At 39.8% G+C, this 25,513-nt stretch overlaps 1 protein-coding gene across 3 annotated transcripts in view; it reads left to right on the forward strand.

The window, feature by feature from the left end:
• Positions 1-25,513, forward strand: part of Scrn3 (secernin 3) — a 31,672-nt gene that overhangs the window by 1,531 nt on the left and 4,628 nt on the right. For all 3 annotated transcript variants that reach the window (XM_052725991.1, XM_052725992.1, XM_052725990.1), the window contains exons 2-7: positions 860-1,020; positions 3,024-3,205; positions 4,018-4,214; positions 7,257-7,472; positions 22,034-22,196; positions 23,830-24,004. In XM_052725991.1, coding sequence (XP_052581951.1) covers positions 862-1,020; positions 3,024-3,205; positions 4,018-4,214; positions 7,257-7,472; positions 22,034-22,196; positions 23,830-24,004 — 1,092 coding nt within the window. In that variant the 5' untranslated portion in view covers positions 860-861. The remainder of the gene's footprint in view (positions 1-859; positions 1,021-3,023; positions 3,206-4,017; positions 4,215-7,256; positions 7,473-22,033; positions 22,197-23,829; positions 24,005-25,513) is intronic.

Genomic DNA, 25,513 nt, shown 5'->3' on the forward strand with positions numbered 1-25,513 from the left:
GGAGTTCAGTTCCCAATACGCACTTGAGATGCCTCACAACCTCCTGTAACTCCAGCTTCTTGGGCACGTCTTGTGACCTTCTTTGGCACCCCCATACTTATGGCAGACAGACACGTAATACATACACATAAATAGTAAAAACAAATCTTAAGACATTTAAAATAAAAGAAGGAAACTAAAACTATGTCTGTTCTGAAAGCAAAATAAAAATAGAGGATTTTCCAAATCACAAACGAAGACAATTTGTATGTTAGTTCTACAACCAGGATTTATAAAGTACAAATACAAACTCCCACCTGGAAACCTTAACAGTTGGGATTTTGTTTGTTTGTTTGTTTTCTGGTTTTTCCGAGACAGGGTTTCTCTGTGTAACAGCCCTGGCTGTCCTGGAACTTTGTAGACCAGGTTGGTCTCAAACTCAGAGATCCTCCTGCCTCTGCCTCCTGAGTGCTGGGATTAAAGGTGTCACCATCATGCCCGGCCTTACATAATTTCTAGTAGTGATAGATTAACAAGACATTCTCTAGGATCTCACTGTCGAGTAAGGAGCCTCATGCATACCCTAATACAGCAGACTAAGACACACACAGTAGCCATGCCACTGTATTATAGTAGTACTTGGTTAATTACTAAATCAAATCCTAATTTTTATAGTTTATGTTATTTATTTAAGACAGGTCTTACCATATACCCCTTGCTGCCCTGGGACGCACAGAAATAATATGACATTTAAGGTTTTACTATGTACCCTTCTTAGGTATATTCGTGGTCATAGAGAAAAGCTCTTTGTTTTATGTGTACTTAAAAGTGTTTTTTTTTTTTGAAGCTTCTGTATGATTTCTTTTTTTTTTTTTTAAAGAAATGGAACCCTATTCCTGTGACACTTTTGTGGCATTACCTCCAGCTACAGTTGGTAACAGGGTAATTTTTGGAAAAAATTCAGACAGACTCTTCGATGAAGTACAAGAAGTCATTTACTGTCCAGCGGCAGTTCATAATGATTTGGGAAAACGTCTTAAGGTAGGTAAAAAATATATGTTGTGTTAGCAGTATCTATCTTTAAACATACTAATAATGGATATTTCTTTAAAAAACAATTTAATTTTATTGGATGTGTCTGAATATTTTACCTGTATGTATGTTTGTGCACCACAGGTGTGCCTAGTGCCCAAGGAGGTCAGAAGAGGGTGTAAGGTCCCTGCAGCTTCAGTTCCAGACAGTTGTGAGCTGTCATGTGGGTGCTAGGAACTGAGCTCTGCTCCTCTACAAGAGCAGCAGGTGTTCTTAGCCACTGAGCCACTTCTCTAGACCCATAAATGGTTATTTCTTCCAATAGCTACCAACTGACAGAAGACCACTCAAGTTAAAATTCAAGAATTTAAGGTTGAAAATGGTTTGAATCTAAAATAGACTTCTGGTCATTTCAATAATTTATAAGAAGCTGTAAAATAATAAAAATGGTTATCTCTTTGATTAAATAGCTGAACTTTTTTATATGTTATATATGTTAGTTGTGGTAAGGTATTTAAAGTCGGTTATTAAAACCTGGACAAGAATGGATGGTGGATGTAACTAACAGCACAGTAGAGCAGGGTGGCTTAAATGCTGACCTTAGGTAAGGGTAGCAGGCTGTGGTGGCAGAGAAGGAACATCTAGATTATACTGTGGATTAAAGGATGGAACTGGAGAGTTGAGTCGGTGGTTCAGAGCACTTGTTCTTGCAGAGGACCCAGGTTTGATTCCCAGTACCCACATGGTGGTTCACAATCATCCATAACTCCAGTTCCATGATATCCAATGCTCTCTTCTGACCTCTGTGGACATCAGACACACATATGCACAGAAATAACATACAAGCAAAACACTCAGAAAATCAAATAAATAAATCTTAAGAAAAAGGATGATTTAGTTAGAGCTGGGGTTTCAGCTGACAGATCAAAGGGATTCTTCTTGGTATAGAATAAGAAAAATTACTTCAGATTTTATAAACAACAGGTTTTTGGTTTTTTCCTCTGGTGCTGGGGATCAAACCTAGGGCCTATTGTATGTTGGGCACATAGTCTACCAATTGAACCACATTTTCAGCCCTATAAATATGTTTTGTGGTCCATCAAAAAAGGTTTATTAGGCATTTGATAATACCATCAACATACATTTTTATGTATTTTCCCTCACCTCTTACATGCACATTAAATAAAATGTCCTTTAAATTTTTTATTTAAATAGTCTATTTACATGGAACTCAGAGGTTTATATTATCTTCTATTGTTCTGAACATTGTGGATTCTGGATGTTCTAACACTAATATGCATTAAATAGAAGACTTTTTTGTATATTAGGCTATAGTTTTCTTTTGCTGTAACTGTTTATTCGTCGGGGATATTGTTTCTATTCTGTACATGTGAGTTTAAATCTAGCCCATTGTGGAAGTCAAGTTCCCACTCTGTCCATTGCTGTGAAGAATCCTCATAGGTCACTTACACATTAAATGTGGGCCTCTGTGGCAGGTCTTGCTCATCTGACTAAGGGTTCAAGTACCTATGGGTACATAGATCACTAGTCAGGACATACTAGACATTGAACTTGAAAACTGCTTTATTAATCTTCAACTCATATTAATTATTCTCCATGAAACAGTTTGAAGATTAATATCCATCATTGTTAAGATGCCATAGCAACTCTGTTCATTCTCTTCTGGCCTTCATACTTAGCATTTGTTTTATCTTAGTCAATGGAGAAGTCTTTGTTTCTTGAAATGAAGCTTCGTGTTCCTTTGTCTTTGTAACTAACATGTCTCATGTGTGTTATAATAAGACATACTCAGGAAGTTTTTAAACAATAAATGCTTTAGAGCCAATTCTGAATGAGTTTTAAAGTTAATGCTTTTATTATTGAAAATTTCAATTTGGTTCCATTTCATCTGTCTTCATAGTGATCCTGTCTTCCAAATGGTGTTTTAAATTCTACAATTTAGTAACTTTCCGTTCTTGACTTTATAGTTATATGACTTTTTCTTTTTGCAGTGTACTTACATAGAAATTGATCAAGTTCCTGAAACTTATGCTGTTGTCCTTAGTCGCCCAGCTTGGTTGTGGGGGGCAGAAATGGGAGCCAACGAGCATGGAGTCTGCATTGGGAACGAGGCTGTGTGGGGAAGAGAAAATGTTTCTAAGGAGGAAGCACTTTTGGGCATGGACCTTGTCAGGTAGCTGTTATGTTGTTATGTTGTTTCCTCACTGCAGATTATGTGAGAAGTGGTCGAACACCAGCCAGCATCCACTTTCACACCAGCATGCAATTTCACGACTCTTAAATATCATTAATGAGTCTGGGGTGGATGGCTCGACCCATACAGTGTGTACTGCTCAAGCGTGAGGACCTGCGCTTGATCGCGAGCTCTCATGTGCAGCTCTCATAAGCCCTGCATTGGAGAAGCAGAAGCAGGCAGGTTCCTGGGGCTTGCTGGGTAGCCAGTCTAGCTCAGTTGGTAAATTCCAGTTCCCTGAGAAACTCTACCTCATAAAGTAAGGTGGAGTGCAATTGAGAAAGCTGTCGGACATCACGCTCTGGCTTCTCCATGCATGCTTGCATGAATGCATACCCTAGGCACACACCCACATAAACATGTACATGCACCACACGAACACCTACTGACACTTATGCACACCCATGCGCATTGTTAATTGGGTGAGGGGCCAAAATTAGAAATTATAACTCACCAGAAATGACTGCGTTGCTTTATTACATGGTTGATTAATACCTTCAATTTACAAAGCAATATCTCAGTCTTAGAGATAAAATAACTTTGCAGTAAGTTACCAAGATGGAAATTGACTCCAAGAATGTTTTTAATGTCCCAGTGCCTTCAGAAGTAAGACTTTAAAAGATTTTATTTTACCTATTAACTTGTATTTTTTTTTACTTTGAGTATAGTAAACATGGTGTTTCTTGAACATGAAGTTAAGATGAATAAAGGAAATTATTTTTAATTTGAGATCTTCAATATTTTTATTTTAGACTTGGCCTTGAAAGAGCTGATACAGCTGAAAAAGCTCTCGATGTCATTGTTGACTTATTAGAAAAATATGGCCAAGGTGGAAATTGTGCAGAGGGTGAAGAATTTAGCTATTATAACAGTTTCCTGATAGCTGATAGGAATGAAGCCTGGATTCTGGAGACTTCAGGGAAGTACTGGGCAGCAGAAAAAGTCCAAGGTATGAACAACTATTTGCAATTTGATTTATATAGTTATATAATTAATAAAATCTATCCTTAACGGTAGCTAATGCATTTACTTGCCTTTTAAGATTTATAATCCATTGCATTAAAGGATAAATTGCAGAACAAAGTTAAAATTAAGAAGCACATAAAGGGAAGAAAACTATGATGAACATGCTTATGAAAAATAAGCAGGTAGCATTATCTCCGCAGCAGCTTTTGGCTATTTATAGCATTTTTTCTCTTTTTAACAACTACTTTTCTAACTTCGGACTGAATTCCAGAACTGTATCATGTGTAAGTATGGAGGTAAAGGAAAGGGAGTTGTGGCTTTGGGCCAGTGTTTGGAAAGAGTGTATTGACACAGTCGTAAGACAAAATTGGATGTCATTGATGAAGTCTGATTGCTTCGGAGTTCATTCCCACCCCCTCATGATTTATTTGTGGTCAGATACGCCTCTTATTTCTTCTTGTGGGTTTGTGATATGTGTGTGTGTATATATGTGGGGGAGACATGCATGGCCACTGTGTACAAGTGAAGGTCAGAGGATGACCTCTGGTGACTCACTGTCCTCTTGGTGGCAGGGTTCCTAATGTTGCTGCCCCCGTGTATGCCTGGCTATATGACCCAGGTGCTTCTGGGGATTTCCCGGGCATTGTCTTCTATCTCACCACAGAAGTTCTGGGATTACATACACTGCCACCATTCCCAACTTTACATGAGCCCTGCGGATTTGAATTCAGATAACCCATTAAGCTCTCTCTGCGGCCAGTCTTAATTTCAAGGGCAGAAATCCAGAGACAGAAAGCAACTTAAAGTAGTGAGTGGGTCTTTCCATCCCTAGTCTTGGTTTATTGTTTTATAGTTAGAGGATCGCCTTATGTCGAAACATAATCATACGCTTCTTGTGTGCTCATCTGTTGAATCTCCTAGTTTTACAAAAGAGATAGGAGACACATGGAAAAAGACTAAATGGACTTAGCTCAGTTGGTATTGGCCAGCCTGTACAAAGTCCTGGTTTAATCACCAGTATTCCATAAAGTTGAGAATGGTAGCACATCCTATAATCCCAACATCTGGGAGGTATGGAGATAGGGAGCTCAGAAGTTCAATATCATTGTCACCTTGCAGTGGTGGCGCACACCTTTAATCCCAGCACTCGAGAGGCAGAGGCAGGCGGATCTCTGAGTGCGAAGCCAGCTGGGTCTACACAGTGAGTTCCAGGACAGCCAGGGCTACACAGAGAAACCCTGTCTGAAAAACCAAAAACCAAAACAAAGATCATTGTCTACTTCATACAGAGTTTGAGTCCAGCCTAGGCTCTAGATAACTTGCCTCGATTAATTAATTAATTAGTTAGTTAACTCCAGGCACCCAGTATATAATTAACATTAATTAATTAATCAATTGAGTGAATGATGTGGACCCATGGGTGCTGTGAACATTCGAGGAAGGAAAAGTCATTGTGAAATTCTGGAGGAGTTCAGAAGACTTCATGAAGGAGCCTTCTGTGGGAGATTTGGCTGTTATTTTTCAAAATAGGTCATTGCCAGTTATTTTCATGGGCTTTAGAAATACTGTTTGTATATTTTTATGTTTGACATTTTCTATGTTTTTTTTTTTTTTGGTTTTTCGAGACAGGGTTTCTCTGTGTAGCTTTGCGCCTTTCCTGGAACTCACTTGGTAGCCCAGGCTGGCCTCGAACTCACAGAGATCCGCCTGGCTCTGCCTCCCGAGTGCTGGGATTAAAGGCGTGCGCCACCACCGCCCGGCTGACATTTTCTATGTTTTAATAAACTATATAAAATTATATTTAATGTATTTTATTGTTACGCTAATTGAACAGATTATATCATTGACCACTTTTTCTTTTATTGAACATGCTGTGTGAAAGACAAAGGAATGGATACCATTGAAAAAAGTCTTATGTGGTTGTGGAAAATGAATGCCTTCCTGGGTCTGAGTATCCTGTTGAGATCACCTTGCTGTTGCTTTCTCTTTCTCTTACTAAATGATCTCAAGAACTAGATTGTTGACTTGAATATCTCCAGCACAGAAGCGATACATCTTTGATAGGTAGCTAATCACCTGCATCTGGTCACTGCGAAGTATATACAAGTATTGAAATGCTAAACAAAGTGTGGTACATCGTACCATGAGATACTACTCAGTAATAAAGAAGTAATGAACTATTGATAGCATGATGAGTAGAATCATGCGAGGTAAAAAGGCCAGAAGGCAGGGCAGCAAGATGGCTCAGCAGGTAAGGGTGCTTGCCGCCGACCCTGACAACCTGAGGTTGATCCCCAGAAAACACGTAGTAAAAGGGGGCCTCTGCACACATGCACACGAAAAAACAAATGTACATTTAAAAAAATTTTAGGTAATTTTTAAAAAAGCCAGAAGGATTTACTGTACAATTCCACTTACATAACATTCTTTTAAAAAATGTATTTGTGTGTATGTGGACATGTGTGCTGTGGTACATGTGTGGAGGTCAGAGGACAACTTTTGAGAATTAGTTTCCATCATGTAGGCTCTGGGGGTTGAACTCGGTGGTCAGGTTTGTGGCAAGTGTCTTTACCCACTGGGCTATCTGACCAGCTCCTACACTATATACTGTGTGACACGGAGTTAAATTAGAGTGAAAAAGCATATACTGAGTACCTGGAGTTAATGGGTTCTTAGGATTGGGAGATGCATGGCTTTGGTATGAAAGGGTGACATGGTACAAATAATATTTTTCTTGACATTATCAATACCAATGTTCTGGTTGTGATATTATTCTATAGTTTCATAAACTGTGATAGGTGGAGACTGAATGAAGTGTATACTATCTCTCTGGGTTATTTCACGTAGCTACATTTGAGTCTACCGTTATCTCAAAGTTTAATTTTAAAATTTAATTGTTTAGAATATGTAGTAGATGTACATGGCAGAGAACTTACATTAAATTTAAATAGTGATTTAAAAATCATCATGTAGAGATAGATTCTTTATATTAAAGGTAACTTTTCTTCTCCTTCTCATCCTTTAGAAACAGGAGTTCGTAATATTTCCAATCAGTTCTCCATAACAACCAAGATTGACCGGGAGCATCCTGACATGAGAAACTATGCTAAGCAGAAAGGCTGGTGGGATGGCAGGGGAGACTTTGACTTTACCGCAGCATATTCTTACATTAACACAGCTTCAATGATGACTTCGTCAAGCAGATACTGTCAGGGATACAAGCTTCTGCATAAGCATAAAGGTAATCTTGGCATTCACATGACAAAAAATTGAGCTTTGTGCAAATATGGGAGTGATATAATCTTATACTCAATAAAAATATAGTTTGAATAAAATAGAGAGCATTAGGATAGTGTAAGCTATTTTTTGATATGTGTGAAGTATTAAACCATTGTGAGAAAGTACTGATTCTTTTTGAGGGTCAAGTTCAGATTCTCAATCCTCAGAAACATTTTTCTTTTTTTAAGAAAATTTGAACCAGGATATCACTATAGAGCTCTGACTGGCCTGGTATTCACTGTGTAGACCAGGCTGGCCTTGGAACTCACAGAGATCCACCTGTCTCTGTCTTCCGAGTGCTGGGATTATGACCACCACCCCTGGCCATACTGCTACTTTTTTTAATTATCTTTTAACAGTAGCATTTTTGTTTGTTTGTATGTTTTGTCTTATTTTGTTTGTGTGTGGCTTTGTATATGCTCACATGTGTGTTCAGGTGTGCACACCCTCAGTTGCGCATCTGGAGGCCTGAGGTTTGATGTTCAATGTCTTTCTCAGTTGCTCTTCACCTGACTTTTTGAGGCAGAGTCTCTCATTGAACCTGGAGCTTATGTTTTTAGCTAGGCTGGCTGGCCAGACAGCTCCTGAGAGCTTGCCTCTACACCCCCAGCACTGGGGTTACAGGTGTGAGCTGCCACCCCTGGCTTTTATTTGGGTGCTGGGGATCCAAACTCAAAGCTTGTAGCAAGTGCTTTCCCATTGAGCCATTTCTTAGCGGCTCATGTGTCTTAGTGTTGTTGCTGTGAAGAAACACCATGATCAAGGCAAGTCTTATAAAAGAAAGCGTTTAATTGGGGACTTGCTTACAGATTCAGAGAGGTTAATCCATGGTGATCATGGTGGGCAGCATGGTGGCATGTAAGCAGGCATGGTGCTGGAGAAGTAGCTGAGAACTTTACATCCTAATCCCCAGGTAGCAAGCAGAAAGAGAGAGACACTGGCACTGGTGTGGGCTCTTGACACCTCAGATCCCACTCAGAATGCCACATCTCCTCCAACAGTTCATTCACTGGGGACTAAGAATGCAAATGTATGAGCCTACAAGGGTCATTTTCACTGAAGCCACTACACCATAGTTGTTCTCTTTTTATAAAAATAGCATCTAGAACTTGTGGTTGAAAAGTCAGACGTGGGCTTGCAATCAGGATCCCAGTGTGTGTGTACTTCTATGCTTATTATGTGGGTCTTTGATATGATACATACTCAATTCCTATCCCAATGGGGAATATACTCTAGTAATAGATGTTGCTGCCAGTGAAGCTGTGTAAATCACACGGAGGTTGTGTATCTACTATGATGGTTACGGGCCTTCCCTTCTGCGTCATCTAAGCTCTATCTCATTTAGTGGGACTTTCACTTCAGATACTGTGCTTTTCATTTCTACAGATTCCATTTGGCTGCTTTTGTGTCTCTCCATGTCTTCTCTCACTGCCTTCCTGTTTGTCTTTGAATCCCCAAGAATATTTATCATATTTATAACATCATCTTCAGTGTTCTAATCTGCTGATGCCATCATCTCTGAGAGGATTGAATGTTTTTGTTGATGTAATTGTCTTCTGGCTTGGAGTCATATTCTTCTGCTTATTCACATATCTAGTGATTTTGTGTGTATTGAGTGATCAAGCCAAGGCCTCGAGTTAGACAGGCACTCTGCTGTGAGGATGGACTCTAGCCCTGCAGGAACTTAATTGGAAATAGTGTTGTAATCTTGTTTATTGAGTGCTAGGTTGTTTGGTTTGGTTTGGTATTCTTTTAAACAGTAGTGGACTTTGTGTTGTATTTAGCTAAGTTACTTAGGAAGTAGTTCCATACCTTTTTAGGCTTGTTTTTACAAAGCTTTCCTAGGGCAACTCTAGAGTAGTTCTGACCCTTCTATATGTCCCCTCTTCTGACCCTAAATCCACCCTGGACCACATTCCTCTCAGTAGATTGTGAATTAATTGTGTTCTGTGCAGTCCTGGATATGTCTGCCTCTTTATTCAGTTTCATGGCACATTGGAGCTGTATCTTGTACAATGGCACTTGGTTGTTTGGGACACTATAGAATTGAATTAATTTCATAGTCATTGGATCTGACTGAGGTTTATAGAATGCTATCCAGCAATAATAAAATACTCTTCAAGTATACATGGAACATACACCAATCTTAAAATTTTAAAAGAAATGTAACAAATGCAGCCTGTGCCTATAAAATAATTAAATTTGAAATCAGTTACAAAGGAATATCTGGAAAATCACCAATACATTCCTTTCATCTGTTGGTCAAAAAGTTTCAAGGGAGATGAGGAAGTTTTTTTTGAGCAAAGTGGAAATGAAAATCAGTATACAAAAATCTATGGACTACAATGAAACTAATGTTTATGGTTAAATTTATAGTGTTAAATACATACACTAAACAAAAAAACCTCAATGTTGCAAATTTCACCATAAGAACCCCCCCAAAAAATAGGCAAAAATAAATTACAAAAGAAAAACAAGGAAATTAATTAAAGAGCCCAAATCAACAGAATTGAAAACAACAAACTAATAGAGAAAATGGGGGCTGGAGAGATGGCTCAGAGGCTAAGAGCACTGGCTGTTCTTCCAGAGGTCCTGAGTTCAATTCCCAGCACCCACATGGTGGCTCACAACCATCTGTAATGAGATCTGGCTCCCTCTACTGGCCTGCAGGCATACATACAGACAGAGCACTGTATACATAATAAATAAATAAATCTTAAAAAAAAAAAAAAAAAAAAGAAAATGGACTAATAAAACACTGATTCTTCAGTAAGGTTTACCTGGTTGACAAAATGAGAAAACACAAGCTTCCAGGTTGGAATAAAAGAGTTTTCTAGAAGACGGTAAAGGAACACCATAGGCAGTTCTGTGCGCAGAAATGCAGTAACTCAGATGAAATGGTCCAATTCCTTGCAAGCCACAGATCACTAAAAACTTACCTAATAAGAAATAGGCAAGTCCTGTTTGAGTAGACACTTTAGTTGGTTCAGGTCAGTTCGTTCATGCTAAGCTTTTCCAGTCTGCCTCATGATTTTTCAGGAATCAACTGGAGAGTCGCAGCTCCCCACGCCCAATCATGGGTTCTGCTAGGTGCCGGTACATACTTATAATCCAAGCATCTAAGACAAGCCTGGACTGCATGTCAAAACTGTCTCAAAAACAAACAAACAAACAAAAAAACGTAAAACAAGAACAAGTAACTTAGAGTTCCTCTCTTAGCTTCATGGAACTTCTCCCTCGGTTTCCAGTGTCTGAAGCTGACTTCTGATTCTTCAGACCAGAAAGACCAAGAATTCCTACTGTTGCTTGCACAGCATGGCACAGCATGGCACAGCATGGGGTTTACCCAGACTGCAGGGGAAAAGCCTGCGCTTCGTCGGGTCCTCCAGATTGTCTCATTTTTGTTAACTGGACAAAGATTTCTGGCAGCTGCTTACAGTATTGTCTCAAGTTTATAGCTGGATCAAAGAGGGTTGGTCCGGGTGCTATGTACATAGTCACAGTGGAAGAGAACTCATGCCTGTGTCTTTAATAGTTTGTGCTTCTTTTCTACTCAGAACATGTATTTACAGGATTCACAACTAAAGTACACAAGAGCAAACAGAAGTCTCTCTCCTACCTTCCACATTCGGTTCCTTTTCCCATATGCGGTTCTTTTTATGGTCTCTAGAGATGACACTTGCTTAATGAGACGGTCTTGCGTATGCATTCATTCTCTCTCTGAAAGAGTAGCATGCACTCAGAGTGTTTTGCATATAACTTTATTTTCTTAATTTAAAATATTCTGTTTTCATATGTTTTGCCTGCATCGTGTGTCTGTGCACCGCTTGCATGCCTGATGCCCAAGGAGGGCATTGGAAGCCCACAGAAAGCATCAGATCTCCCAGTGCTTGAGTTACAGATGGCTGTGAACTGTCATATGGGTGCTGGGAATCAAACCTGGGTCCCCTGGAACAGCAGCCAGTGTTCTTAACCACTGAGCTGTCTCTCCAGCCCCCATGACTTTATTGTCTTTGAAACAAGGTCTTTACATATAGCCAAGGTTGACCTCAAACTCATGAACCTCCTGCTTCTGCCTCCTGTGTCCTGGGAATACAAGCCTGTGTCATTGCATCTGGCATGATTTTTTCTTTAGTTAGCAATACATGATGTTGTAGTCGGAAGATTTCCTGTGTCCTGGCCTACTGGTGGTCGGGACAAATCTCTTCCATTCACGTCCCCTAAGGAAACACACAGAGGCTTGTATTAATTATAACTGCATGGTCATGGCTCAAGCCTTTTGCTAGCTAGCTCTTATATCTTAAATTAGCCCATAACCATTAATCTATGTGTTCTGTGGCTTTACCTGTGTCCCATTATATGTTGTTCCTTGGGTGGCTCACTGGGGTCTCTTGACTCAGCCTTCCTCTTCCCAGAATTCTCCTCGTCTGTTTATCCCACCTATACTTCCTGTCTGGCTACTGGCCAATCAGCATTTTATTAAACCAGTGTACAAAAGCATTATCCCACAGCGTAATATAAATTGTTTAGTTTTAAATATGCAAAACTTTTAAAAACAGGTGTATTATTCTAGTATTTTGATAACCTCCTTTATTTCTCTGTAGTAGTATTTTAATCGTTATATAGTAAAGATTGTCAGAATCAGACTTCAGCTAACCATGTTTTTAAAAATAGGTTTTAGTTTTCATTACTGGAAATTATATAACCTGCTTGTAGTTATTTATATTATATCCATGATTTCTATCCTAGAATGAGTTTCTGAAGGAAGAATATGAAGTGGGAAATCTATATGTATTATGTATTTATTCACTGATCATTATATTTTAAGATTTGAAATATGTTGGAAAAGGTCAGAAAGTTTCATTAATTCAGATTTACACCAACAGTATTTGAATGCCAGTTTCTTTTTTTAATATAATTTATTTATTTGTATTTTATGTACATTGGTGTTTTATATGCATGTATGTCTGTGTGAGGGTATCAGACCCCCTAGAACAGGAGTTATAGACAGTTGTGAGCTGCCATGTGGGTGCTGGGAATTGAACCTGGGTCCTCTGGAAGAGTAGCCAGTACTCTTAACCACTGAGCCATCTCTCCAGCCCCGAATGCCAGTTTCTAATATGCTTATTGGTTAGAACATTACTTTTTTCTACTCATGCAAATTTATAGGCAAAATTAGCATATTATTTAGAAATGTCATTTATTAATGGGATTAGACACTTTTTATTTGTTAAGAATTTGTAATTTTCTATAAATTGCTTATTTATTATGTTATTTTTTTCTCATTTTTATTTTGGATTACTACCTTCTCTTAAAAAATAACCTCTAGTTGTACAATCTTTTAAGCTTAGTGCTCAGGAGGCAGAGACCAAGGATCTCTGATTTTGGCAACAAACTGATCTCAGTTCCATGCCCAGCTGGGACTACATAGTGAGACTCTGTCTCAAAAGAAAAAGGAAAGAGAGAAAAGAACTTCCAATATACCTTTCTTCACTTGTTACCAAATAATTTCAGCAAAGTGCTTTTAATTTAGATTACTAAGATCTAATAATCAGATAATTTCCAAAAGGGTAATTGTAATGAAAATATGTAACTGATCTACCTTCTTCACTTGAAGAATAGTAATAATGATTTTTTTTGGGCGGGGGTGGAGGGGAGACCAGGTCTCACTGTGTATTTTCAGCTGGCCTAGGACTTGCTCTGTAGACTGGGCTAGACTGGACCTCACAGAGACCTGCCTGCCTCTTCCTCCCAAGTGCTGGGATTAAAGGTCTGAATCACCATGCCCAACCCATATAAAATGTTTCTATAAGTAATCAGAAAGCAACTACTGAGAGATGGATAATTCAGTGATCGATATTTGCCTTTAAGTATTCATTAAGTAGATTAATCTTATGTTGGCTATTTGGTATGGTAAAATAAGGTGTGTGGCAGAACATTCTTAGAACAACTTAAATTTTTCAGGGTATTTATTAACTTAGGATACTTTAATATACAAAAGAATGTCTTCTAATTTAAAGTTTCCTATAAAGCTTTTCAATGTTAATTTGACATTTTACAAATATTTAACACACACCTCCCCCCACCCCTCCCCACCCCCGTGGCAGGTCTATTAAAAATGGCACAGCATGTTACATTAAGCATCTTTATTTTAGGCATTATTATTACTGTAAAAGTAACCCAAGAGTAGCCATTACAGTAACACCTGCCACTCAACTGTCTTCCAGGCTTGTCAAGGCTACTCTGCAGAGTGATTTTTCTTACCCTGTGTCCCACAGGCAGCCGTGAGAAATAGATAGCACCTTCATTTTTATAAGCAAGAAAGCTGTGCTTGTGGTCTTCATTTATCTTCTCTGAGAAACTGGATGAAAACCAAGCTTTCTTACTTGCTCTTAGTTTTTTGTTTTTTTTTTTAATTCATTGTTTGGTACTAGTCAGTTGTGTGTACATAATAGGTTAATGAAGAAGTGTTGAATTAATTGCAACTTGACAATAATTTAACAAATGATTTACTCTTTCATACTTTTTTCTGGCAATTTTTAAGAACCTAAAAATTAACAGATAATCTTAAAACAATGAAGACCGGGGGATGGGGTGTAGTCTGGCTGATAAAGCGCTTTCCCTGCATGCACAAGTCCCTGGGTTCGATCCCTAGTACCACATAAAACCAGGTGACACATGCTGAATTCCAGCCCTTGGGAAGTAGAAGCAGGAGGGTCATCATTAGCTCAAGGCCAGCCTGGGCTACATGATACCCTGTCTCAAAGTGTGTGTGTGTGTGTGTGTGTGTGTGTGTGTGTGTGTGTGTGCTGATGAGATGACCTTGTTGGTAAAGTGCTTGATAAATTCACGAGGGCATGAATTCAGAGCCCCAGCACCCACATAAAAGTCAGATGTGGTAATAGGTGCCTGACACCCCAGTGGTGGGGATCTAGGGGCTCAGTTGCTAACTGGTCCAGCTGAATCAGTGAGGTGGGGAAGAACAGGAAGGAACCTGATGTTCACCTCTGGTCTCTGCGTGCACACATGCACAACCACCCAACCTCACAACACCAGACATCAGCAGCGCATGATCAAAATGGAAAGGAGTGAACCAGCTGTGAGGACTCATTCCTAATGTCACGAGGACTCAGCATTTGGTAGCTGAGGCAGGAAGAACCAAACAAGTTCAATACCACCCTGGACTGTGTAGTAAGACTATGTCTCAAACAAACACGATAGAAGGAAAATGTCAAGAATCCCGAGGTTGAGGATAATTGGACAAAAGGAAGAAAACCCAAATAGAATGTTATACATTAATTAGCTGCTACATTGGAATAATTGTCATATTTAACTGTAAAATAACAAGGAATCACAGACTGAAATGCACGCAAGAGTATAGTGTTGAATGTATCTGACACAGACTTCATTTTTCCAAGTGTGATGTACAATTCACCCAGTTTTCTATGCTTTGCCAAAAGAATAAATGTCTCTCCAATAGTTCCATATGAAATTGTCTACTGATATATTATGTTTAAAATTTGCTGTGATTTTTCTAGATAAAAGAGCCTACTTCAATTCTTTCCATCTGTCCTTACCTGATGGCTATTAAGTGTGCTGCATGTATATCCAAATTGTGTCTATATTCATGCGTGTATTTTAAGTAACCAGTTGAAATTGCTATGAAATTGCACCCTGTGTTTTACATTCACTCTGCTGAACCTTCCACTGCAGTCCCAGTACTTATTCAATGCTTGCTAGTGGATTACCTACAGCTCTCGTACTCCAGTGATCACGGAAATCCTTCTTTCATTTTGAGAATTGTAGGTTTTGAATCCTGAAAACATTTTCATAATACCTATATTATCACGGTGTTATAGTTCTGACATTTTTTTTTATTAAAACTTGCCATTTATAGGAATTTAGACCTGAATCATTTTTAAATCGTACTAGATGTTGAAGACTTGAGCTTGATAGATAGGTGTGAATGGTAGGGTTTTGCTTTATTGTTGAATTTAATATCAAGGGCTGAATATAGATGTATCCCTCTTTTCTCCCCAGTATTATTCAAGATTTACTGAAAAGATAAGGCACAGCTTCCCTAACAAGTTATCTGTAAATTCAGTAAGGTATTTTTTGAACCTGAAATCATAGCTATATTAGGAAGAAACTAGGTAAGAGCATGTATGTGTGTATAAAATCTGTTGCCGTGAATATAAAGCAGTTGGTAGCTGCATCTTTAACAACAGAACATTAGATTCGTTCATATGAAAGTTAATTTCCTTTTTCACTGAAGCATCAAAAATCATAATTTGGCTCCAGACTCACTGTGAACTTTCCCTTTGGCCCTCATACTAGAGAAGAGGAAGGGGAGTCTTACCTTTTAGAGTGTTTTTGTGAGATAATCCAGGGCCTGGTGTATACCAAGCACATACGTGATATTAAATTGTGCTTCCAGTGCCAAGTATTGTCGGGTTTTGTGAGGAAAGAAAAACCTGTAGTCAGTCACCCATAGGTAAATGAAGATTATTTTAGAACTGATACAATTTTAATATTTTAATATAATAACCAAACATTTCCACATAAGATACCCTAGTGTACCTAATGGCAGCAATCGTACTTTACTTTTTTCCAGCTTAATTACAGTATAATTTCATTATTTGTCTCCTACCCTTCCTATGTATGACCGCCTCTCCAACTTTATGGACCTCCTCCTGTTAAGTCATCGTTGTTACATACAAACCACCATTAAAAATATAACCTGCGGAGCCCATTCAATGTTGCCTCCATGTGGATGTTTCTAGGACTGACCGCTTACTATTGGATAGCCAGGTGGGGCTCATCCCCGGGGAAGGCTTACGTCTCCATCTCTCAGCAGTCACTAATTACCTGGAACTCTTCATCTAGGGGATCGGGTGCCATTGGATTTCCTCCGTCTGTATCAGGATGTCAACTGTTGTTGGAATTGCCCGTCTCGTTTAGGCGGCCATGTTGTTGATAGAGGGCACAGCCTCACGACTGGTCCTCTGCCTATGAATCCTTCTTTTGTGATGTCCCTGAGCCTTGGTTGCGAGAGCTGTGTCGTAGGTACATCAGCTGGGGCTGGGCGCCCCACATTCTGTTCTTCTCCGTATTCTGATTAGTTGTGGCTTTCTGGAGTGGGCTCTTGCTGCGAAAAACCCTTCTCTGATGAGGGGAGAAATCTCTGCTTATCTGTGATATGAAGGTAAGTGTATAGACTGCAGTTCGGATCTATACTGGTTAGGGAAGTGGTGCTAGTCAGTTCTTTAATACGCATTGCCTCACCAGTCATGTGTAGCTGTCTAGAGTGAGAGTAGAAGGCATGGCTTCCCTCCTGCTAAGTAGGTCTTGAGTCTAATTAGACAGTCGCCGTCACCGCACCGTTAGGGATCTTGCCATGCTGGTCCGTGTGGTTCAGAGACATCAGAGCTGAGTAAGACTTCTGAATGCTTTGCTACCTTAGCAGCCTGCAGAAGAGCTTCTGGTGGTACGGAAGCCAGCTCCAGGGAGGAGGCTTTTGAGTTAGTTCCAGCTCACATTTGCTGAGTCCTTTGTCCAAAATGTGGTCTTGGGCAATAAAGACTTGATCTTCAGTTTGGGGGAGGCAACCCATGGCAGCAGCAATAGGTCGTATTGTTTGGGGAATCTCTTGTGATCCCCTGGAAACAACTTGAAAGGAGGTCTCTCTTTCATACCGGTGACTGGTATGGGGTTTGTTAGATAGATAGTCTTTGGCTCTTGTGGGGGGATGGAGTGGGGGGGTATGTTTTACATTTCTGTAAAGCTCTCATTGTTACATGTTGATTGCTGTGACTAGGAAACTGGTATTGCTTTAGGTAACAGGAGGCTGATGTAGTTGATGAATGAGAAACACAGTGGCGGAATGGGTAAAAGCTTACTGCTGGCTGTAAAGAAGTACCTGGCATTAATTAGACTGATCGCCTCCTAAGAATAGCGCTTAGGACCCGAGAAGGAAAGCCCACTGCCTGAAGGCATGAATCAGCACCCCAGACAGCTCAGATGAAAGCATAATGCTGTGGGTGGGCCTTCCCACTCCCTTACTTTCCAGTCTTTCATTTTGGATAGGGAATCCAGGACCTTGGACCTGTTAGACATCCTAGCCCAAGAACCCAGCTTTCTCTGTTATAATTTAAAGGTAGGGTGAAACAGAGAGTAATTAAGCAGAAAGTAATTCTTAAGGCCATCAAATGCTAACCAGAGCTCCTAAGAGTGTCATAGGCCTTAAGACAACTTGATTTGAGGATCAGCTGAGAGGCAGGAGTGGAGAGTGGCCCAAGTGTCCAGTTGAGATCCCAGAGTTCTACTACTCTTCAGAGGTGAGAACGAGCAGAGGAGACCCATCTCGACTGAATCAAGTCATCTCTATGTATCTTATTTATTTCCAGATGATTATTAAATCCTTATGTAAGAAAACTCCATGCAAAAACAAAATGAAAAGAGAATCCAAATTTGGGGACTGAAGAGATGGTTCAATGGTTAAAAGCACTGGCTGCATTTCTGAGGTCCTGAGTTCAATTCCCAGCACCCACATGTCAGCTCACAACCATTCCTAACAGTAGTTCCATGGGATCTGGTGCCCTCTTCTGGTGTGGAGATGTACATGCAGACAAAACACCCATATACATAAAGTACATAAATAAATAAATCTTTTAAAAAAGAAAAGTCCATGCAGAGCTTTTACAAATTTTCATTTGCCATATTCTGCATTCAGTCAGAAATCGTCTGTGGGGACCTCAGTTAAAGTATATGCTGTGTAAGCATGAGGACCCAAGTTCAGATCCCCAGAACCCCAGTAAATGTCAGATGAGTATGGGGCCTGCCTGTAATGCCAGCCCTGGAAGGCAAGGGACATGATCCCTGGGACAAGCTGACCCCTGACACTAGCTAGCTATACTGGCAAGCTGGGTTTGCTTAAGAGGCCCTTCAGTAAATAAGGTGGAAGAGGAATCAGGGTGATTCTAGATATCTCCCTCAAGACTCCACATGAATTCATATGCATGTGCACGACCATATGTAATCACATGTGAAACGTGTATAAACACACATGAAAATGGAAAAAAAAATTATCAGGTTTGCCAAGAAATAGGACCAAATGACTGAAAACCAAGAGAAAAAAAAAGTGGACATTAGAAACCAATTCTCAGGCTATCCACATACTAACTTTATTAGAAAGAGAATTTAAAGTTAAAATTACTTTAAAACTTTTTCTTAACAACAAAAAATATGTTTGAGAATTAGATGAAGAAAATGGATTGAACTGGGTATGGTGGTGCATTCCTGTCTGGGCACTCAAAAGGCGAGAGGATGGCCTCAAGGTCAAGGCCTGTATGTCTACATATTCAGATCTAGACCAGCCAGGGTAACATAGTGAGACCCTGTCTTGAAGGAAATAAAAGAAAGCAAAGAGAAAGAGAAAATGGAGAATTTAATCTGTAGGTAGACGAGGGAACCAAATGGAAATGATAGAACAGAAAATCAATGTAACTGAAGCTAAGAGTTCATTGGATTGATTCAACAACAGATTAAACAGAGAAGTGTAGCTGAAGTTGTCTCCAATCCTGCCTGGCCCACAGTCAGGACAAATCTCTCTCACCCACCAGTTCCGCAGCTGCTCAGACCCAACCGAGTAAACACACAGAGACTTATATTACTTATAAACTGTATGGCCATGGCAGGCTTCTTCTACTGTTTTTATATCTTAAATTAACCCATTTCTATTAATCTATAAGTTGCCACTAGCTGGTGACTTACCGGTATCTTAACATCTGCTTCTTATCTTGTCGACTGGCAGCGTCTCTCTGCCTCAGCCTTCCACTTCCCACAATTCTCTTCTCTCCTTATCCCACCTATACTTCCTGTCTGACTACTGGCCAATCAGTTTTATTTATCAATCAATCATCCACAGCAGAGAAGAAAGATAGCAAATAAAAGGTCAGTAGAAAATACCCTAATTGAAAAAGAGAAAAGTTAGAAAATAAAGGAAAAAATGAGAGGGGCATGGATCCAGAGAAAACATCTCTCGTGTGTGTGTGTGTGTGTGTGTGTGTGTGTGTGTGTGTGGTGTCTCATGTTGTGGAATGTTTGTTTACACTGTGAAGATGTGTCTTTGCCAAGATGCCTTCTGATTGGTTTAATAAATAGCTAACCAGCCAATAGCTAGGCAGGAAAAGGTTAGGCGGGACTTCCGGAGACAAAGAGGACTCTGGGAAGAAGAAAGGCAGAGTTGCCAGCCACACACAGAGAGGAGACAGGAGGTGTAAGATGGAAGAGAGGTAATGCCACATGGTAGATTAAAAAATATGGCTTAATTTAAGTTATAAGAGCTAGTAGAGACAAGTCTAAGCTAAAAACCAAGCTTTCATAATTAGTAATAAGTCTCCAGATCACTAATTGCGGGCTGGTGGTCCAAAGATAGTCTGACAGGAAAGCTTGCTGCAGTCTCAGCAGAAAAGGAGAGAATAGAGAGACACAAGTAGTATTTGAAAGATACTGGCTGAGAATTTTTTCTAATTAATAAAAGCCATCAAAGCTACAAAGCAGCACTACAGATCACAAAGCAGACACTAACTGGGCACATAATCATAATATTTCAGAGAGAAACCAGAAAAACTTGTTTATTTATTATTAAATTAAAGAAAATAATATTTGCATGAGAAGATATAAAACTGACAGCTAATTTTCAGCAGAAAGGATGGAACCCAGAAGACAGGAAAATGACATCCTTAAGGTGGAGAAATGGTATCTACTATTTTTGAATTTCAACTTAGTGAAAATATTCTCCAAATACATAGTTGAAATAAAACTGAGAGATTTCATCACTCACCACTGGGCACTAAAAACATTCTTTTTTTTTTTTTGAGCTGAGGATCGAACCCAGGGCCTTGCGTTTGCTAGGCAAGCGCTCTACCACTGAGCTAAATCCCCAACCCCCTAAAAACATACTTTAGGCAATAAGTAAATACATAAATTCCAGTCAAGTGTGGTATTGCGTGCTTATAGCCAAAGCTATTAGAAGACTGAGGCAGGAGGATTGTGAGTTTGAGAACTAGCCTGGATAACTTAGCAAAACTCTATCTCAGTATTAAAAAGAAAGGAAGGAGTGTGTGTGGTGGAGGCATGGGTCACGGGTTAGCATGGCACCCTGGTCTAATTCGTCCTTAGTACCAGTAGGGAGAAGTGAGAAAAGTAGGGAAGGAGGAAAGAGGAAAGGGAGGTGGGGTGGAAGGAGCTGGTCCCAGATAGAAGCAGGGTTTGCGGGAGAGGGTGAAGAGAAAGAGAAGCAGGAAGTACCTGGGGCAAAATAAATGAAAATGGACTTCAGAATAACACTTTATGTTCTGTGGCCACAGTGGCAGTGCTGAAATCCGTGACTGCATTTCCCATAGCTCAGTGGCAGAGCTGTAGGGAGACTCAGGGCTATTTCGGAACTACACATCCCCCAAAGATTGTTTTGTTTGTTTGTTTTGTTTTTCGAGGCAGGGTTTCTCTGTGTAGCCTTGGCTGTCCTAGGACTCGCTTTGTAGACCAGGCTAGCCTCGAATTTACAGAGATCCGCCTGCCTCTGCCTCCCAAGTGCTGGGATTAAAGGCGAGCGCTACCACCACCTGCTTGGCAAGGCTGACTTTTTTTTTTTTTTTTGGTTTTTCGAGACAGGGTTTCTCTGTGTAGCTTTTGCGCCTTTCCTGGAACTCACTTGGTAGCCCAGGCTGGCCTCGAACTCACAGAGATCCGCCTGGCTCTGCCTCCCGAGTGCTGGGATTAAAGGCGTGCGCCACCACCGCCCGGCTAAGGCTGACTTTTTAATTCAAGGATTCACTTGTGACAGCTTTGCTAAGATGTCCTTAGAAATGGCAGCCAGGGCTACTGAGATAAAAGTCTTCCTTTTCTTCTGATAAACTCAGGTTCAGATTTTGATCAGTCTGGAGGTTTATTGGTCCTCTTCTATTTCTCCACCGTCCCTCATAGGCATTTTTCCTAAAGTGCTTTTTATATGGTGGTGCTTTATGAATCCCAGCACCCTGGAGTCTGAGGAAGTTCTGGATGCTTGGGAGTCACCTTAGGTGCTGGCAACCAAACCTGGGTCCTCTGCAAGAGCAGCAAGTGCTCTTAACCACTGAGCCATCCCTCCAGCGCCCTAAATAGGTTTCATAGCTTTCTTCACAGTCTTGTTTTCCACACTGACTTTTTATTTTGTTGTTAAACAGTCAGTCAGTATTTGCTCTGTGCTAGAACAGACATCGTGACACAGTAGCATACACAACTGATTGGATGTGTGAATTTGTGGCTGATATAAATGCTGAGTAGAGGCACAGGTCAGTAATGATCATACGCTCATACTCTTCACACACACACACACACATACACACACACACACACACACACACCATTTTGGTGCTGGAAAATCAATACCCATATGTATTGTTTTATCTTATCAGTAGCAAAAGAAGCTTAGGTTTGTAAAATATATGCATTGTTTGATGGGTTTTACGATTATTTCCTCAGGAAACATAACTTTTGAAACAATGACGGAAATTCTTCGAGATAAACCAAGTGGTATCAATATGAAGGGGGAATTCCTAACCACTGCAAGCATGGTTTCTGTTTTACCTCAAGATTCCAGCCTTCCTTGCATTCACTTCTTTACAGGGACTCCACATCCTGAGAGGTGAGGTCCCCAAATACTGTAAACCATCCAGAGGTCATGGGATGGGGTACAGTTATTAGTGTGTGGATGATTTTGTCAGTAGAATTTGCTTAAGCAATTACTTCTTTTTAAAGTTTTATTATTTTAAAGTGTGTGTGTGTGTGTGTGTGTATGTGTGTGTGTGTAAGATGAATGTGCAGGTGACTGTAGAGACCAGAGGCATGCGATCCTCTCGAGTTGGACTGACAGGCGGTCGTGAGCTGCCTGATTTGGGTGCTGGGAATTGAGCCTCTGTCTTCTACAAGGCACTGAGTCATCTCTTGAGGCTATAACTTTAATGCATTGTCTGTTTGTATTTTAGTTTGCAGTTTCTCTGTGTGTATAATGGTTCTCATTTTTATGAGAAGAAAAGGTTAATGGATTCTTATATGCAGTTACGCTGATTCCTTTTCCCACAAGCATATTTAACATCGTCAAGACAGTAGATCACTTTTCTTACTGATTTCCAACTTTATAATATTAAGTGATAATAACAGCAAACAGCTTAAGTGATCTTATACCAGATACACTTATGCACCCTATTTAGAAAATACATGTACGACGTAAAATATTATCAATTCAAGTTATGTGTCCTTAGGGCTTTCATAACATATCTTGAGTTAATTTATTAGTATCTCTTATAAAACTTAATGTATGTTACATTACAAGCAATTTTTTTATTCACTTCTTCAATGTTACAGCTTCTCATATTATTAATGATATCTTTTGGTAGCTAGGACGAAACCCATGTCTCATAAACTCTGGTGCTAATTTTTTACTTTAGGTAATAGCTACCATCTATGACACTTAAGATTGCTGTCACCCTGGCAAATGACAAACTTTTAGTTTTCTAATATTCTTAGTGTGCCAGGCCATCTGATAGACCTTTGGGGATACAGGGCTAAATAAAACATTGCATTCTTGCCTAAATGTACAAGAAGATGATTCTGAGGATAACTAACGTAGCAAGTGTAGTTGGTTATGGTTTTTTTTTACTCTTTGGGGGTCCGGCCACCCAGCTCCCAAGTAAATATACAGAGACTTATTCTTACTGATGAATACCTGGCCTTGGGGGTCTAGTCAACTTTTCTAACTTAAATTATCCTGTCTACCTTTTGCTTCTGGGCTCTTACCTTTCTCTAGTCTATATACCTTTCTTTCCTTCTTACTCTGCAGCTGGCTGTGTGGCTGGGTGGCTGGCCCTTGGTGTCCTCTCCTCCTTTTCTTGCTCCTCGATCTTCTCTTCCCAGATTTCTCCTTCTATTTATTCTCTCTGCCTGACAGTCTCACCTATCCTTTCTCCTGTCTTACTATTGGCTGTTCAGCTCTTTATTAGACTAATCAGGTGTTTTAGACAGACAAAGTAACACAGTTTCACAGAGTTAAACAAATGCAGCATAAAAGAATACAACACGTCTTTGCATCATTAAACAAATGTTCCACAGCATAAACGAATGTAATACATCTTAAACTAATATTCCACAACAGGAGGAACCAATTAGACTATACACATTATTATTAGAAACCTCAATTAGAAGGAATCTAGGAAGACACAATAATTGTTAATTTTTTTTATATTTTGACATGCAAATTCAATAAAGACCCTTTCTTCTAGGTCTGTTTTTAAGCCTTTCATATTTGTACCACATATTTCACAACTGTTGGATACGAAATCCCCAACATTTGAACTTGAAAGGCTCATGGCAAAGAAGCCATATATCAAGCCTGACAGAAGACACCTACTCTACCAAAAACATCAGCAGGCCTTGGAGATGATCAGTAACAATAAGGTAATGGTTATGTTATCTTCTTTGTTGTGACAGTTAGAATAGTTTAAGGTGTAATTCAATTCGTATTTTGAATTGTGGAGTAATAGCTTTCTTTCTTTCCTTCATTTAAAAAATAGGGTTAGAAATAGTGACTGATGAAGCTATATAGTTTTGACCTTGTTTAAGAATGTATATGCTGTGGGCCAGGCAGTGGTGGCACACATCTTTAATCCCAGCACTCGGGAGGCAGAGGCAGGCAGATCTCTGTGAGTTTGAGGCCCAGCCTGGTCTACAGAGCAAGTTCCAGGACAGCCAGGACTACACAGAGAAACCCTGCTTCAAAAAACCAACAAAAAGAGTATGTATGTTGTGACTCTTTTAGAAAAATTTAGAATTTTGAACATAATAACAACAGCTAACAGTTACAGAACACTTGTATTATATGTATTGTTTAATGTATTTTATATGTATTATGCCTCATTTGTATTAGTTATATGAGGAAGATTTTATTCTGATAAAGATTCTGAGACCCAGTGAAGTTGCATAGTTTGCTCAGTACATATTCCACACCAGAAAAGTCTCTGAAGGGCAGTTAACCTGGTCTTTTTCTATAACGTTCTGAACCTTGCAGCCCCACGTTAGGATTGAAAGTGATTTAAGGGGCTGTGGGTTAGTGAGAGAGAGAGAGAGTGCTTATGTGGCATGTCTGAGTCCCCAGATCCAATACCTTGTACTGCCAAAAAACAAAATAGTGATCAGGATTTTGTACACTTAAAATAATGAGCTGGGGTTTTTGTTTGTTTGTTTGTTTGTTTGGGGTTTGGTTTATTGTTTAGTCTGGAGACAGGGTCTCACTGTATATTCTTGACTAGCCTGGAATTTGCAATGTAGACCAGGCTGGCCTCGAACTCACAGGGATCCACCTGCCTCTGCTTCCCAAGTGCTGGAATTAAAGGCGCGTGCTGCCATGCCCAGCTAAGTGTTTTGTTGTTGTTTTGTTTTCGTTTGGTTTTTTGTTACAAGAATGATAGATGCTCATTATTTTAAAATTTGAAGCATTTTAGAAAAGTAATATATCACTTGATATAGCATGTCTAGAAATAGACATGTATTTATTTTGTGGAACAGATAGAAAGATAATTTTATAATATACCATACATCTTCACTTCTCCCTAGCCTTTCCCCACCTCTGGAGAGAAAAAAAAAAAAGATTAAAAAGGAAATGGAAGGGCTATCTAAAGGCAGGCATCCAGTCACCCCCTACCCCACCCCCGTGAAAAAGATCAGCCATCTTGTATGTTTCTCGTCGGTCCCTTCTACCTGTTGACTGTCCTTTCCACCACTAAGCTGTCCCCAACTGTCTTTGTACTTTCTGAGGCAAGGGCTCATTAAAGTTGCCCAGACTGGTCTTGAAGTCTCTCTGCAACCCAGGCAGAGCTTGGATTTATGGTCCTCTTGCCTCATCTCCAAAGCCACTGAGACTACAGGCCGTCCGGTCCTTTGTGCCTCCGTTCATTCTCCTTAGCAGCA

The sequence above is a fragment of the Peromyscus californicus genome, unplaced genomic scaffold (assembly GCF_007827085.1).
Source record: "Peromyscus californicus insignis strain IS unplaced genomic scaffold, ASM782708v3 Scaffold_7__1_contigs__length_154581171, whole genome shotgun sequence".
Lineage (NCBI taxonomy): Eukaryota > Metazoa > Chordata > Mammalia > Rodentia > Cricetidae > Peromyscus > Peromyscus californicus.